Source organism: Mytilus californianus, unplaced genomic scaffold (genome assembly GCF_021869535.1).
Source record: "Mytilus californianus isolate M0D057914Y unplaced genomic scaffold, xbMytCali1.0.p SCAF_2, whole genome shotgun sequence".
NCBI classification, from domain to species: domain Eukaryota; kingdom Metazoa; phylum Mollusca; class Bivalvia; order Mytilida; family Mytilidae; genus Mytilus; species Mytilus californianus.
In genome coordinates this window covers 91002139-91022109 of record NW_026262668.1, presented here as the reverse complement: position 1 = coordinate 91022109, position 19971 = coordinate 91002139, and the positions used below count along the sequence as shown (strand labels likewise).

The 19971-nt window shown below is 30.7% G+C and overlaps 1 protein-coding gene across 1 annotated transcript in view; it reads right to left on the bottom strand.

Annotated features, from left to right (window-relative positions):
- Nucleotides 1-2436: 2436 nt before the first annotated feature.
- LOC127728454 (GATOR complex protein WDR24-like) overlaps nt 2437-19971 on the bottom strand; it is a 47443-nt gene continuing 29908 nt past the window's right edge. The window contains exons 11-19 of the mRNA XM_052235838.1: nt 16382-16479; nt 15577-15693; nt 14874-14988; nt 11406-11468; nt 9425-9567; nt 8477-8725; nt 6855-6954; nt 5912-6104; nt 2437-5331 (exon numbers count right to left, since the gene is read on the bottom strand). Coding sequence (XP_052091798.1) covers nt 5196-5331; nt 5912-6104; nt 6855-6954; nt 8477-8725; nt 9425-9567; nt 11406-11468; nt 14874-14988; nt 15577-15693; nt 16382-16479 — 1214 coding nt within the window. The 3' untranslated portion in view covers nt 2437-5195. The remainder of the gene's footprint in view (nt 5332-5911; nt 6105-6854; nt 6955-8476; nt 8726-9424; nt 9568-11405; nt 11469-14873; nt 14989-15576; nt 15694-16381; nt 16480-19971) is intronic.

The following is a 19971-nucleotide window of genomic DNA, read 5'->3' as shown; positions in this document are numbered from 1 at the left end:
TATTACGTAGGTCAAGACCACTGATTTGTTATAGAAGCCTTCTTTACTTGTATCTGCTGTTTTATCACTGAGACCATGCATTAGGTTCAGAACTTAAACTAAAACCTTACTAAGATATAGCTTATTCATGATTCTAAATAGGTCAATATGATTATGATATATGAATAGTTCTCAGTCAACTTTTTTTGTAACAAAATTACTATTTTTAGATTTCATTCCAATATGTTTGATGAATCACTTCCATCTAAGACCTACCTTACAAAGATATTCACATTTGCAACCTTACCTTTCTTTAAAATCATTGAAATCTTGTCTTTTTTTTTGTCTTGCTGTGACCTGGTTAAATAGTGGCAGCTTGTTAACAAACAGTTGTAAGGGCAGTTTACGGGGAACCACTAATGGCAAGCATTTGCACATCTCATTTCTGTTGAGATTATTTAGTCATGTTTTGTTGACTTTGAAACTTTTGCATAGTTTACATATAAAAGTTTGGGATTAGGTCAGTTTAAGGGGAACCACTTATGATAAGTCATTAATATTTGGTATGCAGTTATATAGGCATTGGCACAACTCGGTATATGATCGGCCGTATAACAGTATGGTGATGTTGTTGTCTTCCGTAGACATTTGGTTTCTAGACATTAACTTGAGCATAAGTGTATATTTCTCTATGTAATTGTACCACAAGGTTCCATACCACATAAGGAAGGTTTGGATTGATTTTGGGGCTATTGTGCTAGCTGTTTAGGAATTGGTGACCAAAAAGAGGCATTTTTCTTGGAATTGATTTTGGGGGTTGTGGCCCAACCTGTTTAAGACTAAGGGGCCAAAAAACAAGGATTTTCTGGTTTTTGGACAATAACTTGAGAATTAGTCTATGGATCTTTATGAAATTGTACCACAAGGTTCCATACCAAACTAGAGGCTCTAAAGAGCCTGTGTCGCTCACCTTGGTCTATGTGCATATTAAACAAAAGACACATATTATAGACAAGAATAGAATTCATGACAAAATTGTCTGTTTTGGTGATTGGGCCAGGTGAGCTCAAAAGGAAGGTTTGGATTGATTTTGGGGGTTATGGTCCTAAAAGTGTCCAAAAACAATACTTTGTATAAATTGCTTATTTCTTGATTAATTTCATTGGGATTTAATTCTGAGGATCTTTAACATGCTGAATCTGTGTATTTAGATTTTGGATTTTGGGCCCTGTTTTTAAATTGGTCCACATTGAGGTCAAAGGGTCCCAAAATAATTTGTTTGATTTCATCAAAAACTGAATTCTTGGGATTCTTCGATATGCTGAATTGAACCATGTATTTAGATTTTGGATATTGGACCATAATAGGTAAATGTCCAATATCAAATTCTTAAATTCTTAGACCACTTTCATTCTGTGTCAGAAACTTATGCTGTGTCAAATATTTCCAAATTCAGAGCTGTATCAAGCTTGAATGTTGTGTCCATACTTGCACCAACTGTTCAGGGTTCAACCTCTAGGGTTGTATCAAGCTGCATCTGAAGCATTTTATTCCATGGAGATTATTTGACCCTCACCCTCAGTCATGGCATTCTGACTTTAAAACAAGTTTAAATGTTCAACTTTGTGATTAGATCAGTTTAAGGGGAACCACAAATGATAAGTCAATATTTGATATGCAGGTGTATAAGCATTGGAACATGGCCATTCCAATGGATATTACTTGGACCTGCACCGTCAGCCATGGTTCATTGCCTTTTAATGTTTTTCATATTTTACATTTTTATGCCATGGTTCATTGCCTTTTTTAAAATGTTTTTCATATTTTACATTTTTATGCCCCACCTACGATAGTAGTAGGGGCATTATGTTTTCTGGTCTGTGCATCCGTTCGTTCGTTCGTCCGTTCATTCGTCTGTCTGTCCCATGTTTTTGGTCAAGGTAGTTTATGATGAAGTTATAGTTGCATCCACTTGTAACTTTGCATAAATGGTCATTATGATTGGGACTTTCTAAAAAGTATGGCAAATTTGGGTTTTGGTCCAAATTTTATGGTTCATTGAACATGAAAATGGGATTGTGTGAAACAGCTTTTTTTGATAAAGTTGAAGTCCAATCAACTTGAAACTTAGTACACATATTCCCTATTATATGATCTTTCAAATTTTAATGCCAAATTAGAGTTTTGACACCAATTTCACGGTCCACTGAACATAGAAAATGATAGTGCGAGTGGGGCATCCGTGTACTAAGGACACATTCTTGTTTAGTATTGCTATTTTAATTTCAACATGTGCATTTTACTTTCAAAATAACATACAGGTGAGAAATATCCGTGTCAATAGTCTATTAGTATATTTGTGTTAAGATGCAAATATGATGGACAAAGGCAGACAGAAAATACTATATATATATATATATATTATTATTATTATTATTGTTGTGCAGGGTATAAGAAATAATACATTTGTTTGATTTTCTATTTTTAATATCAATAATTTGGCACATTACAATAACAATTGCATAAAAATATTATTACCCAGTAACTTGAAAGATCTTTTGTACTCAATAAATGTTATAATTCTACTTTTACTTCGGCACTTGGATGTAGATCATTGCCTATATGGCATAAAGTTGTTTTTACTTAGAAAATTGGTAAGATTCATAATTACATGGCAGTCAGTCATCAACTTTTCCTAACTTCCTATGATAATCACAGAAGAGATTTTTCCAAATATTACCGTGTATTTCAACACAGATTTTTTTAATATACCTTGATGTTAATCTTTTTTAATTACCTATTCTTATGTGTAATTTAAACAAAGGTGCACACAGTGCAACACACTGAAATGTCTCGTCTGCTTTACTTATCTTGATTGAATTTATGTGGGAAGTCTGTTATATGAAGGATATTTTACAAGCATCACAAACACTAATCATTACCAATGATCCATGAAAATACAGTCATGGTCAGATGAACCATGTCAGACAAATGTTCATCTTACAATCTATCTATACATCAAATATAGTGGTCCTATTGGATAAAGTACTTGAGAAATAGACCAAACCACATAAAACTTAACATTTTCCAATAAACTATGAACATGAGGTCAAGGTCATATGAAACCTGCCAAGCAGAATGTTTACCGAACAATCAATCCATACACCTTATATAGTTGACCTATTGCTTCTAGCATCTAATAAACGGACAAAACCATGAAAACTTAACATTGACTAATGAACCATGAAAGTAAGGTCAAGGTCAGATGAAATCTGTCAGACAGACATGTACACCTTACAATCATTCCATTCACCGAATATAGTGGTCCTATTGCTTAAAGTATCTGAGCTGAAAATAGACCAAACCATGAAAAATTAACTTTGTCCAATGAACCATGAAAAAAGGTCAAGGTCAGATGTAACCTGCCAGACAGACTTGTATACCTTACAATCATTTCTTAAACCAAATTAAGCTGATATATTGCTTATAGTATCAGAAAAAACAGACCAAACCACAAAAACAACACCGACCAATGAACCATGGAATTGAGGACAAGGGCAGATGTAACCTGCCAGTCTGACATGTACACCTTAAACACATTCCGCACAACAAATATAGTTGATATATTGCTTACAGTATCTGAGATAAAGATTTGACCACAAAAACTTAACTTTGATCACTGTTCCATGAAATGAGGTTGGGGTCAGGTGAACCCTGTCTAACAGACATGAAGACCTTTATACATGTAGTTTAAGCCGTTGTGGCCATGGCCGCAGGTGAAACAAAAATCATCTTTCTGGAATCTGAATATATTTGCCATTAAAATTTCTCATAAATTGTCATTTTACATCCACTTATTCTTGTTGCCTTCACTAGCAACTTTTTTTTTTATATAAATACAATGTAAAAGGGTTTTTGCTTCCCACTTTAAAGTATGTTTTTCTAAATGGTTTCTGAGATTATCAGAAAAATACATTTTACATGTATCTTCATCAAATACACTGAATTCTATTAGTTATGGTAAGTAAAATAATGTAGCGACAATTAAAAAAAATACTTGATAGGATAATACTTGCATCAGTATACAATAGAGATTCAATTTAAACATCTAGCTCATTAAACTCTTCAAAAAATCTATTTATAATTCAAGAAGAGAGGTTGTAAAAATAGAACATCAATCTTGAATTTAATGGACCTACGGTAATTAAAAACACAAAGTTTTACCATTCAAAATGTTCATCAAATAACAACCTTGACTTAACAGTATCATAATAAAATTACACTGTGTGTCTAACTTAATTGTATTGTACTACTTCTGTAAAATTAATTATTCCGATTATAATGATGATGATTTGTTTCATACATATAAAACAGTCATTTTTTTCAAAAAATTCCGCTCAAACCAGTGCTAGGGGCTGTCTTAAAATTGCAGTGAGGGGAGTTTTTTTTGGGTGTTTTTTTTTTACTCCATGTTGAAGGCCTCACTGTGACTTTGAGATGAAGAACAGCAATAAAAGTGCTGTATTTTGCTTTTTGTGTGTTTTTTTGCTGTGTATGTACTGATTTTGTATCATGGATGGATACCCCATGCCCTTTGTTTTCTCTTATATTTAACTTGAGATTTATTTGTTAGAATGTGGATGTGTTTATCAACAATTTTTTTTAAACAAGATATACAATTCATAAGAAAAAAAACACAAAATTTTATTAACCTTAATTAAGGTTATTATAAGGGCTATTCCATTAAAATGTATGTGGGAGGGTAGGAAAGGACTTTCAAAATATCCTAACAACCAAGAACCATTTTTTAGATAATTTTGCATAATGGTAATAGACGCATACTGAAAAAAGACCCATGACCCACATTCAATAATTAAACTTCCCTTCCTACCCTCCCACATACATTTTAATGGAGTAGCCCTAAACATGTAAAATAAAACATAAAAATCTTTGTGATCTTGTTTTCGGTAATTTGTTTGATACACCCTGATTTAGATAAATGTTTATCATTACAATTTTCCTCTGCTGTAACATTCATTTCATTGATGTTATTTATCTACAATCAATCATATAAGTTCATTTCCCTGTTGGAGCTCTACACACACTAACTCACTCAGTCTTTCATACTTTCTTCACCTTGTTCTGTGAACTATTCCCTGAACCCTCACACTAAGGAGCAGTGGTCATCTTTTCTGAATTGTGAGTGACAACAGATATCAGGTATATTCACATATATGACCACAGCCAGTAGGACATTGTTTACTGATTGTTAACCATTCCTCTATATGTTTTATATGCCCTCCATGAGAACAGCCTTGGCACCAAACAAACAATCCTTTCACAGGTAAGTGGCTGAAATAATCATACAAACATATTCAAATCTTATCATAATATCTGCACATACTTTAGTGAAATACTTTTGTGTGAAAAAATTGTCAATAACTTTTGCTATAAATATTTCATTTAAATCACAGACATTGATATCGATTAAATGTTTGTGGTGTCAAAATACAGGTTCTATCCTCATATCCTGTCATATGTAACAAGCCAACACCTGTTAGTTCAAAGTTGAAAGATCAACAAATTAAGATCGTTTTATGTTACAGAATACTGATTCATGTATATCTATTGTCTAAATGATTTCAGTGTTGAAATATATATGATTAAAAAATCTGCTTTGTACTAGTAACTTTAATCCAGGACCATTTAATTATCAGTATATTTATCATGTTGAATGTGAGAATTATATGGAAGAAGATAATATATCCAAATTACTGATATAACAATATTAATCTTATCTTTAAATTTTCACAATGATAATTGATGTGTATAGTTCATATGACTAATAAGAATAATTGCATGGAAAATTATCACACCATTATTCCATTATAATTAGACAGTGATAGTGCAGATTATTGTTGATAACACTTACCATACAGCACAGGAATTGATCACAGATTTACATCTATCACACAACCATCCAACTCTCGTCAACACACGATTACACTGGTTACATGTGACATTGATTGTTGTTGACTGATGATTCATCATAGAAATACTGCCTAAATGACTCAAATTTATCAATGTGTTTGATACAGTCCATAGTTTAAACCTTGCTAATAACTCTGAAATATAAATATAAATAATGTATTAGAAAAGTGTCCATTTTGAAAAAGGGACTTGTGCATCCAGATAATAAGATTGCTTATGTAGTGCAAAGATCAACACAGATTGTCAAACTTTAAGTGGATATAGTAAGTCATTTGTAAAAATGTGCAATTGATTGTAAAACAAGAAATTAAACATAATGTCATGCAAACTACTGGTATACCCCCAAACTGCATGCTCAATAAGTATAATACAAATTAAAAGTACCGTCAAACAGGATGTCAGTGCCAGGCAGATCTAAGTATAGCTTACATTGTAAAACTCAACATTTTTAAAAGTTAGGACTAAATATTGAATCCTATCATAATACAGAAGCTTAGTTATATGTTACGAAACTTATTGACAGGCAAACAGACATACAGACAAGTTCATTGCAGCATACCAACAACTCCATGAATGGGGGTATAATAAGTTATGTACTAAGCTTCAGGAGGTGATTCCCTTTATATATTCTGAATTCGTCAATAAACAAGACTACTTTATAAAAAGTAGAAAAAATCAGTTCATTACAAACTATAGATAATGTGACCATAGATTCAACAAGAATTAGAATATCATTTACATCAAAATTAACTTTTCTGTAAATTCATAACTTTTTGAATGCATTTATAATTGAGAATGTAGAACAGTGGTTGTTTTCTACAGGTTTACTGTTCAGTGGACTCACAATTATATTGAAAAGGTCAGCAAGTGATTATCTATATTACCTAAGTAAGATATAAACCAATCATCCTGTATATCAACAGGTATTTTAGGTCTTCTTTCTCCAAGAACCACTAGCATGCATACTGTGGTCTGTACATCTCCCTATAAAGGAACAACACATATTCTTTAACTAAATTAAGTAAAATTTAAAGAGGTTATAATGTTTTCAATACATAGACAAGAATGATATTTCATTTTTTTTAAGAATATTTAAGAAAGTTGAAATGTACTGCTTAGAGAGTATATAAGTGCACTCCAAAATCCACTTTATTATCCTGCAAAAAACATATTTGGATCTGCATAAGATGGGTCCACTTAGCCAAAACATAAGAATATGCTGTGAAAGTACTTTTATTTGTAAGTCCATTGTCAGCATTTGTACATGTAATAACAACTCAATTGCATCAGATTTTTTTCTTCTAAAAATTACTACAAAAAATAATAGGTACTGGAAAATGGTTGCATAAATCAAAATGTAAGCATAGTAAAATCTATCAACTTATTTCCCCCAGGACCATAAAAAATAATATGTTTTAATAAAAAAAAAACAAGTGAAACTGCGAGCTACTGCTCACTGATGATACCCCTGCCCAAATATTTCGGTAAACAGAAAGTTGTTGAGTGATAAATCTGAAAACGCATCACACGGTAAAACTGACTCATATAAACCCTGAAACCAAATTTCAGAAATCCTTGTAATGTAGTTCCTGAGATAAATGTGACGAAAATTTTCAACTACTTGGATCTAATGTGTGAAAAATGATGTAAGTGTTCGGTAAACAGGAAGTTGTTGAGTGATGAATCTGAAAACGCATCACACGATAAAGCTGACTTATATATACCCTTAAACCAAATTTCAAAAATCCTTATGATGTAGTTCCTGAGAAAAATGCGACGAAATAAATATTCATGGGACGGACAGACAGATGGACAGACAAAGGTAAAACAGTATACCCCCACTTTTTCAAAGCAGGGGTATAATTACGAATGTTATCAATAATAAGAGACAAACATGTGAGAGAAAATGAAAACACTTTTTTTTTGCAAAGACCCATAAATCAAAAGGCCAGAAATAATCACACCATCATTAAAGTCACATTTTAATCGTTTTAAGATTTTTCCTTTCTCATGTACAAATTTCTCCTCGATTTTTTTCTTCAGAAACCTGAAATCCAAGAATTTACAAACGCACGAACATATAACTTATCTACAAAACACAAAAATGGATACCTAAGAATTAAGTACTTTCACAGTATACAATTCTTAAGTTTCAAGAAAAAAAACATTGATCTTTATTTTACCATGTTCATATTTTACCTTTTAACAAGAGATTCTTGATCAATAAATGTCTTTTCTGCATCTATAGCACATCCTTTTTGTTATTCAATCATTTTAAATGAATTATTGAATTGATTGCTTGATTGTTGATACAGCACTTTTGGAGGAAGCAGGATCACCTATTTTTGCCAGGAAAATGGTTTGTTGGAACAGATTAATTTTTTTCATTACAAATAGTTTGTATTTTCGGTAAAAAAAAGTTACTAACAAATGAATAGTAGAGGATTAATTCAAATTACAATATCATATCCTTTGGTACATTAATAATCTACACCATATATTTTACCTCTTCTGCAAAGTATTTTAACATTTGTTCCACACAGTCAGTAAACACAAACTCAGAAATCTCAACTTCTTTCATCAGCAGCAACATATTTATGTCTTCATTAACCTTTGAATTGTGGTTGTTTGAAGGGTTTGCTTCAGTTTCATTTGCACTTAAAGGTGGTGAATCTTGATTATTTTGTTTAGGGACTTCTGAGGGATCCTTTATTTCATGTCTTGGCACAAATGCTTCTTTTGGCAATTTAAAATCCTATAAATAAATTAAAAAAATTGACTAAAGATAAATTGCTTACACTCCTTTCTTTGTATTTCTTAATGATTTTCATAGGATTTACTGATTTGTTTCCTTTTTTTAAACACACACTTTACATGTTTAGGCTTTAGATTGGTTTGATGTTAATTAGTGATAAATCTGAAACTGTGTCACAAGGTACAGCATGCTGACATGAAGTCTGATAATACATTTAAGGAAGCTCTTATTTGTAGTTCCCTAGAAAAATGTGGTGAAAATTTCATACATGGCCATTATGTTTTCAACATACAAGTATTCAGTAAACATGAAGTTGATGGGGGATGAATCTGAAACCTTGTCACACGGTAAAGCATGCTGATAAGAAGCCTGATAACAAATTTCAGGAAGCTCTTTATATCTGTAGTTACTCCATAAAATGCACAAAAAAATCCTACATGTTCATTATATTTAAAATATATATCTATTTGGTAAACAGGAAGTTGATTAGCCATGAATCTGAAACCGTGTCGCACAGTACATGTATAACATGTTCACAAGAAGCCTGATGACAAATTTCAGAAAGCTCTGATATGTAGTTCCTGAGAAAAATGTAACAGAAATTATGTCTATGTCATGATAGACAAAATACTCTCAGCCAATCAGAAGACCTGTTACATCCAAAATTAAATTATTAAACAATAATTTTAAAATACTTACTGGTCCAATATCTTCCATATGACCAAATGTTGGAAAAGACTGTTCCACATCTGCTCCCCCAAACAAAATATCCCATTCCACAGGTGGATTAATCTGTCCCCGGGCAATGCTTGACAGATCTGTGTCAGTCATATCATCATCCTCTACAAGTATAATATTTAAAGAAATCTACAAAAATAAACATGGAAATCAGTTCTATACTGTACATTTGTAATTTACTCAATTTTTTATTTAAATGCTCTTGGTACAAAACTGTTTGGCAAAAATTTTGGATATTTTTTTCTAAAAAAACTGTGACATTGTTTCTTTCAGTCCTATGTCTATAGATTTTACATAAAATTCTTATTCATTAACTACAGCAAGCTACAAACAAAGGAACAACAAAGACCAAAATCATATTGGTGAGGTATTGCAGGTCATATCATGCTGGACTTTGTTTATAGTGATATTTGTAGAGTAGTTTGTGTTGCAAGCACAAACATTTTTTATTACTTATGTTCCTTAATTGGAATATCACAGATTTAATTAAATAATTTATTTATGTATTGTTTGAAAACTGTAAATGTTATTTGCGTTTTTATAATTATGAAAGGAGGAGGTGTGCTATGGGTCATTTTCCTCTTAGAAAATGAAGTAATATAAAAAAAATTGATTTAAGCTTAAAATATTTGTTCAGTGTGTACGAAGTTTAAACTGTAATAGCTTATAATGTCAAGAATATTTACAGAGATTTTATAGCAGAACAATAGCAAAATAAATTTTTCTTCAAAAAATGACAAAATTTGCATATTTTCACAAGTTTTGTTAGTGGAAAATATTGAGTGCATGCAAGAAGCACAAACATAATGATATGAAAAGTGTTTTTCATTTAGACAAACATTGTGGTAAATTTCTTAGTTGGTACTTCCACGTGCTTTATATTGGCAGTTCCAAAAAATATGTAAAATTCTAATGGAATTATTTTGTACCAATGGTTCTGATTGGATGACAATTAGCGTAAAATTCTCTATCTCCCTGTCTGTAACTAAGGAAGCCGACATTTTGAATTCCGGAATGTATTGACATGTAATATCTCCAATAATAAGCAAAAAAACTCACATTTTGCACCTAGAAATCTTCTTTTTCATTCTGAAGCGGACAAGAAGCCAGAAAACGCCTGGTGTTTAAGTTTGATGCTGGATGCATCACTTAGTTTAGGCACCAAAGAAGATAAAATCATTTTGCAGAATTTTCGATTAATGAAAATTTTACATGTTTAGAAATAATGACTAAAATTCAATGATTTGTTTATTTTGCATTAGAATAGAGATAACTGTATTGTATTTGAAGCTTTGTGGACGTCCATCGATAGTTTTACTGTCGCAAATATTAGTTTAGCTGTCTCTGCTACGCGTTGCCAGGTAAACTCAATTTGCGACAGTAAAACTACTGATGGATGTCTGCAAAGCTTCAAATACAATACCGTTATCTCTAAAATAACCAAAATCTTTGTATTTTTCACACAACATTTAAAAAAAAGACTATTTCTTTACGTCAAAATGCAGTTATTGTGAAGTCATGGGTAAAAAATTACTTTTTTTTAATTTTTGAATGATCTCAACTGTAAAACAAGACATAAATTGAAATCATAAATCAATAGTTTGAATTTAAGTAAAAAGATAGGCCAAATAAGGCTCTTTATCGCACTCTGTCCTTTAAGCATTGTGGTTCTGTTCTGTAACATGTCTTTATTGTATACAAGTAAGCAACAATATTCTCTGTTTTTTTACTAGATTCAGAACAGAGTTAGTCAGACACTGATCTGCATCTAATCTGAAGTTGGTCTAGATTCCAGCAGCATATACTGTGTCAGATGGAGGAGGGCTAATTAGAAAGGGGTGGACTTTCTGAGTGCTGTAGATAAGATTAGATTAATTTGTTGAATATATATTTGCTGAAATTATTAACTTATACTGTAATAGAAAGGAACTACACAAGTTACCTGAGGTAGCATCTATTGTTTGTTTATCCTTCTCTGTAGACTTGGGAGTATCTGGTTGATTAACTGAAAAAGTATATACATGTAATAACAATTTATTTTCATAGCAAAATGATGACCTAAAAACACACTTAAGGATAATACTTTTTGCCCTTCAAAGTATTTTTTTCTTCAATTTTGCAATTTTTGAGAAATTTTTATGATGTTTTAATATATTTATGCCACTAATGAAATTGGATAAGTGCAGTATAATCAATAACTTGCACATCAATTATGAATTTAAAGGTTTCATAACAAGTGAAAATTGGATATCAGGTCAGATTGTTTAATTTTAATATAATAATAAATGAGACTTTAGTAGTTTTTTTTTCATTTTTTAGACCAAATAACGAAATTAAAAGTTATCAATGCATTTTGAAATCACAAATCATATCATACTCCGGTCAGTGTGAAACAAGTAATGTCTCTTTATGAAGGAAATAGACAACAGGCCACAACCATAAGAGAAAAACAATTTCCATTATAACATTTCAATAACAGAAGTAGATAAATCTCATTAAAAGATTTTCATTTATAATAAACATGCTTTTAAAAATTCAAAATAGATTTTAATACTATTACTAATCTTATGTTATTTAAACTTCATATTTTACCTTTGTCTTTAGGCTTTTCACTAATATTAGACATAACTGATTCTTTCGTAAGTAAACTTTATATTTTATCTTTGTCGTTAGGCTTTTCACTAACATTAGACATAACTGATTCTGTCCTAAGTAAACTTGATATTTTTCCTTTGTCTTTAGGCTTTTCACTAACATTAGACATAACTGATTCTGTCCTTAGTAAACTTGATATTTTACCTTTGTCGTTAGGCTTTTCACTAACATTAGACATAACTGATTCTGTCCTAAGTAAACTTGATATTTTTCCTTTGTCTTTAGGTTTTTCACTAACATTAGACATAACTGATTCTGTCCTAAGTAAACTTGTTATTTTACCTTTGTCTTTAGGCTCTTTACTAACATTAGACATAACTGATTCTGTCCTAAGTAAACTTGATATTTTACCTTTGTCTTTAGGTTTTTCACAAATATTAGACATAACTTATTCTGTCCTAAGTAAACTTGATATTTTACCTTTGTCGTTAGGCTTTTCACTAACATTAGACATAACTGATTCTGTCCTAAGTAAACTTGATATTTTACCTTTGTCGTTAGGCTTTTCACTAACATTAGACATAACTGATTCTGTCCTAAGTAAACTTGATATTTTACCTTTGTCTTTAGGTTTTTCACTAATATTAGACATAACTGATTCTGTCCTAAGTAAACTTTATATTTTACCTTTGTCTTTAGGCTTTTCACTAACATTAGACATAACTGATTCTGTCCTAAGTAAACTTTATATTTTACCTTTGTCTTTAGACATTAGACATAACTGATTCTGTCCTAAGTAAACTTTATATTTTCCCTTTGTCTTTAGGTTTTTCACAAATATTAGACATAACTGATTCTGTCCTAAGTAAACTTTATATTTTACCTTTGTCTTTAGGCTTTTCACTAATATTAGACATCACTTAATCTGTCCTAAGTAAACTTGATATTTTTCCTTTGTCTTTACGTTTTTCACTAACATTAGACATAACTGATTCTGTCCTAAGTAAACTTTATATTTTACCTTTGTCTTTAGGCTTTTCACTAATATCAGACATAACTGATTCTGTCCTAAGTAAACTTTATATTTTACCTTTGTCTTTAGACTTTTCACTAACATTAGACTTAACTGATTCTGTCCTAAGTAAACTTTATATTTTACCTTTGTCTTTAGGTTTTTCACAAATATTAGACATAACTTATTCTGTCCTAAGTAAACTTTATATTTTACCTTTGTCTTTAGGCTTTTCACTAATATTAGACATAACTGATTCTGTCCTAAGTAAACTTTATATTTTACCTTTGTCTTTAGACTTTTCACTAACATTAGACATAACTGATTCTGTCCTAAGTAAACTTTATATTTTACCTTTGTCTTTAGACTTTTCACTAATATTAGACATAACTGATTCTGTCCTAAGTAAACTTTATATTTTCCCTTTGTCTTTAGGTTTTTCACAAATATTAGACATAACTGATTCTGTCCTAAGTAAACTTTATATTTTACCTTTGTCTTTAGGCTTTTCACTAATATTAGACATCACTTAATCTGTCCTAAGTAAACTTGATATTTTTTCTTTGTCTTTACGTTTTTCACTAACATTAGACATAACTGATTCTGTCCTAAGTAAACTTTATATTTTACCTTTGTCTTCAGGCTTTTCACTAATATCAGACATAACTGATTCTGTCCTAAGTAAACTTTATATTTTACCTTTGTCTTTAGACTTTTCACTAACATTAGACTTAACTGATTCTGTCCTAAGTAAACTTTATATTTTACCTTTGTCTTTAGGTTTTTCACAAATATTAGACATAACTTATTCTGTCCTAAGTAAACTTTATATTTTACCTTTGTCTTTAGGCTTTTCACTAATATTAGACATAACTTATTCTGTCCTAAGTAAACTTTATATTTTACCTTTGTCTTTAGACTTTTCACTAACATTAGACATAACTGATTCTGTCCTAAGTAAACTTTATATTTTACCTTTGTCTTCAGACTTTTCACTAACATTAGACATAACTAATTCTGTCCTAAGTAAACTTTATATTTTACCTTTGTCTTTAGGGTTTTCACTAACATTAGACATAACTGATTCTGTCCTAAGTAAACTTTATATTTTACCTTTGTCTTTAGGCTTTTCACTAACATTAGACATAACTGATTCTGTCCTAAGTAAACTTTATATTTTACCTTTGTTTTTATGCTTTTCACTAACATTAGACATAACTGATTCTGTCCTAAGTAAACTTTATATTTTACCTTTGTCTTTAGGCTTTTCACTAACATTAGACATAACTGATTCTGTCCTAAGTAAACTTTATATTTTACCTTTGTCTTTAGGTTTTTCACAAATATTAGACATAACTTATTCTGTCCTAAGTAAACTTTATATTTTACCTTTGTCTTTAGGCTTTTCACTAACATTAGACATAACTGATTCTGTCCTAAGTAAACTTTATATTTTACCTTTGTCTTTAGGTTTTTCACAAATATTAGACATAACTTATTCTGTTCTAAGTAAACTTTATATTTTACCTTTGTCTTTAGGCTTTTCATTAATATTAGACATAACTTATTCTGTCCTAAGTAAACTTTATATTTTACCTTTGTCTTTAGGTTTTTCACTAATATTAGACATAACTGATTCTTTCGTAAGTAAACTTTATATTTTACCTTTGTCTTTAGGTTTTTCACAAATATTAGACATAACTTATTCTGTCCTAAGTAAACTTTATTTTATACCTTTATCTTTAGGTTTTTCACTAACATTAGACATAACTGATTCTGTCCTCAGTAAACTTTATATTTTACCTTTGTCTTTAGGCTTTTCACTAACATTAGACATAACTGATTCTGTCCTAAGTAAGTTCTTAGTGACAGTAGGTGTTGTATAAATTGCCTTTAACATTCTCCAGCTCTGTGCAACCTGCAATAAGTACTTATTTTCAACCATAATACATATTTCCAATAACAAAAGTGCTCAAGCTGGAATCTTTCAGCTGCTTTACTCATTATGTTTGAATTGAATTTTCAAAGTCTATAAAAATATATTACGCCATGCTATTCACAACTTGCACTGAATATAAACTTTTTTATATAGTACTAATTAAATACATATCATCCACTGGATATAAATAATTAGCACAAATATTGCAGATTAGATCAGACTATGGATCTCTTGATGTCTTTTCTCATTTTACTGTAGCGTTAGATTGCAGTCTCACTAACATATAACTCATAATTCCTTTTACTCAATCTATGACCTGAAAAATATTATCTAACTGGTAAAAGTTTGCATGTCTTATAACAGCAATGAATTTAAATACATGTACAATGTATGTACATCCAACATTATAAGGTTAGATAAAATCAAAGTATAAAGATATTAAACCAATTCTACTTTTCACAATTTTTAAAATAAATGCTTGATGTTATAAAATGTAATCTTAATATATTTGGAATAATAATCTTCAGAGCAACAAGTTTCAGTGATTTTATAGTTTGTGATAAATACCTGGAATCTGTCATTTTGATCTGACACTTGAGCATTATGCTCACACATTTCCTCAAAAGATCTTCCATGAAGAATATACTGCTTAGCACAATTCACAAACCATTCCATAGATAGTAACTGTGGATATCCAAATAAACTATAAGCATCATTGATATATGTCTAACATTTAGGAATATTTCACTTTCTAATTAGGACTTAGTTTGATTAGGAAATGTTTTTTAACTGTAATTGACAGTCTCAAATCCATCATAATAATGGATGAAAAAAAAGTTTGTTCATGTATTAAAGAAGACTTATTTTTTACTGTTCAAGTCAAGGCAAGTTTTTTACTTAATTTTGAGAAATATGAGAATGCCATTTGGTCTGAAAAAAAACCAACAGAACTAGTCTTTGAGTTTTTACAAAAAGAATAAAGAATAAATCTATATGAAAATAGAGAGGTGGTCTGAGTGAACACAGATACCCCTGCCAGTAGCAACAACAGTAGTGAAAACAAAGAAAATAGAACTTAACCTGTCTTTATTGGTCCAAAACACATGAGTTAAAACCAGAATGGTGATTGTCTTTTATAACATAGTGTTTTTGTTGTTGTAATCTTGTTCACAGATGGGTCTCTGAATATCCCAATTAAATATCCTTACAGTGACTATTAGAGTATGTTTTGTGATGACAATATACTCCTTGCATATAAATATTGTTTTTTACATTATCAATATAACAAAACTTTTAAGCATCAATATAATCATTACTTGTCGGCAGTTTGTATAGGAGAAAACAAAACTCTTAGCATCAATATAACCATTACCTGATGGCAGTTTGTATAGGAGAAAACAAAACTTTTAGCATCAATAAACTGATCCCCCTTATCTGGTTGTTTACTAAACATTGAGTATTTCTTCTTCTCTAAAATAAGAATAATCTAAGTTTAGTGAAAAAATATTAATAAAATACCGAACTCCTAAGGTAAATTGAAAAAGGTGGAAGTCCATAAAATCTGACAAAATCAAACGTTAGACTTTATCAACCAATGGAATGAATGGAAAACAACTGTCATGTTGTATGGCAAATCTGATTAAAATGTATGGCAAATGAATCATTACTATTTTATCAAGATGTACAGTGTGCTTTTTATAACTTGGTAAATTTATTATGACTTTTGAGTATGGCAAAGACAACAAGAACTGTCAGCTGATTAGAACAAAATTTGAGTGTACCCAAAATTTCCATTTTAGAGAAGGAAAAATTGGGTTAAAATCAGATTATCAACTTCAAAGATATGAGAATATTGACATAATTAAAATTTTTAACTTTCCAAGGCATCATTTTTAAGAAATCCAGATGAACCAGTACCTCATACCACATACACACCAGGATTTAGCAATACTGCAGTGTTCTTGTATATCAAAGGTATCATGCAGAGTTGTGTTGACAAAGAGTAAAGAGGATATATGGACCCAAAAATCCAACTCAGTGCATTTGCTCTAGCAATGTACAAATATGTACATACAATAATCATGTAAGAATACAAATGACACGGTGGGTATCCAACATTGCTAAAATGCTTATTCAAAAGAGAATATTTCTAAATAAACTGAAAATAATCAAAAATCCAATCATGGCTTACTCATTTACCTTCACTCTTCAAAGCTTCCATTGAACTACAAAATGTGAAAAGGGTTCCACAGAACCCTGTGTTTTGCCTGCAATTGCTTCTGTCAGTGTAAAAGTGTAAAGTTAACTACCAAAAACTAAGTCAGTATTTGATCAGCACTGATTTTAGAACTTGTACAAGACATTGCTTATAAACCTATGACATAAGTTTCAGAAAAATCTGGCAAGAATTGTACACATGAGAGCTCCAACAATGCAATTTTCCATAAAATCAATATTTCAAAGGGACACAACTCTTTTAAAAATAATTGATCTGCACTGATTTTCAAACTGGTCTGAGAAATTGATGATATAAACCTATGATATAAGTTTCATAAAAATCTGGCAAGAATTGAACACCTGAGAGCACTAACAATGCAATTTTCCATATAATTAATATTTCAAAAGGGCACAACCTTTGATTGGCACTGATTTTCAAACTTATTGGGGACATTGCTGATATAAACCTAAACCTATGATAAAAGTTTCATAAAAATCTGGCAAGAATTGTACACATGAGAGCTCCAACAATGCAATTTTCCATAAAATCAATATTTCAAAGGGACACAACTCTTTTAAAAATAATTGATCTGCACTGATTTTCAAACTGGTCTTAGAAATAGATGATATAAACCTATGATATAAGTTTCATAAAAATCTGGCAAGAATTGTACACTCGAGAGCACTAACAATGCAATTTTCCATATATTTAATATTTCAAAAGGGCACAACCTTTGATCGGCACTGATTTTCAAACTTGTTGGGGACATTGCTGATATAAACCTATGATAAAAGTTTCATAAAAATCTGGCAAGAATTGTACACATGAGAGCGCCAACAATGCAATTTTCCATAAAATCAATATTTCAAAGGGACACAACTCGTTTAAAAATAATTGATCGGCACTGATTTTGGAACTTGTCCAAGACACAGATCCACCAGCTTGTAAATATGCAAGGTCAATGACTAATTCAAAACGATTTACATTTTGTTTGCTTTGAAACTTAATGACATTTGTTTCTGTATGTTGTCATTAAAGATTGCTAGGGGGTTTGACAAAACAAACAGTAAAAGGGTAACCCTAGAATGGTAAAAGTGACGACTCCCAAAATCGAACTTGATTTGTGTTTGGTGATAATAAGCATTGTGTATAAGTTTCAGAACATTTGGAAGTGGCAAAGTGAAGTTAGAGTGCAGAAACAGTAAATTCAACAATTTTTCCATTTATAAAGGGACATAACTCAAAAACAGTGAAAGTGACGCCACCTCAATTTGAACTTGATCTATGTTTGGTGGTAGTAAGCATTATGTATAAGTTTCATAACCATTGGTTGAGAGAACTTATGTAAGAGAATGAAAAACAATTTTGGGACTTATGTACATACGGATGGACAAGGGTAAACCTTAATGCCCCCTTTGCTTAGAGCTGGGGGCATGTAAAAACAAATTCCCTTCTTAGATTCAAATTTCTTAGGCAAATAAAGATCTTTGAATAAGCTTAATATGCATTCTTCATATTTATAAGTTTGGCTGATGTGAGTAACAAGCACTGTGACATTCATGCATTTTGATAAACTTTGGAATAAGGGACTCTCATACCCTGTATCCTATAACTTGTAGCTGCCATAGTCATCTAAAAAGCTTCAATCAAAACTAACTTGAAACTATCAAATTCACTAACAAAACATTCTTACAACTATCATTTAAATGGGCCATAAAATCTATAAAACTTTATTGACGATTTCATTTTACTGCAAGCTTATTCTGCTAATCTACACTTGACTTATAATCTAAGGAACAACATGGGTGATTTTTTTTAAACACTGCAGATCATATTTGTTGTACAGCAGGACAGCTAAAAAATTCGTAAGAGTTCCGCGGAACCCAGTGTCTCGCATACTTTTGCTGTTAGTCGCAGGCTCAACAAAAATGGGGAAAAAATGATTAAAAATTTTCCTCTAGATACTATCTTTTGATTGTAAAAAGTTCTGTTCAAGTTTGGTAAATATCCAAGAAGGTTTATGAATCTAATAAATGTTTTAAAAACTTAAACTGCAGACTGTACGTAATGTTAACTGGAATAAAACTAAGTCCATTTATAAGTAATATAGGGAAAAACAGGAAATAAATTTTTACAAAATTTCCTTCTAGATACTAGCTTTTGATCATAAACAAGCTTCTGTCCAAGTTTGGTACAAATCCAGGATAGTTTAAGAAAGTTATTAAAATTTGAAAAACTTTAACCACAGAGTGAATGTAATGTTAACTGGCAGAAAAACTAAGTCCATTTATGAGTAAAATACGGATAAACAGGATTTTTTTTTTTACAAAATTTACTTCTGGATACTATCTTATGATCATAAACAAGCTTCTGTCCAAGTTTGGTTGAAATGCAGGATAGTTTAGGAAAGTTATTAAAATTTCAAAAACTATAACCACAGAGTGAATATTTGTGGACGCTGCCGACGGAATGTAAGATCGCATGTCTCGCTTTTGCGACAAAAGTCGCAGGCTCGACAAAAAACCATCCTTTTTACTAGAAAGTTCCTTAAGTCAGGCCATATTAAGCAAATTTTGAAATGGTAAAGCATATTGGAAACATCATTTTGTAGACATTCCAGATTGGATATAAAATTATTTGCATTGATAATGTATAATAAAACTTAAACAAATGAAGGATGAATTTCTAAATATGTCAATTTGATTCTAAATAGTTTTAAACTGCATGAAAAGAGAAGATTTAAA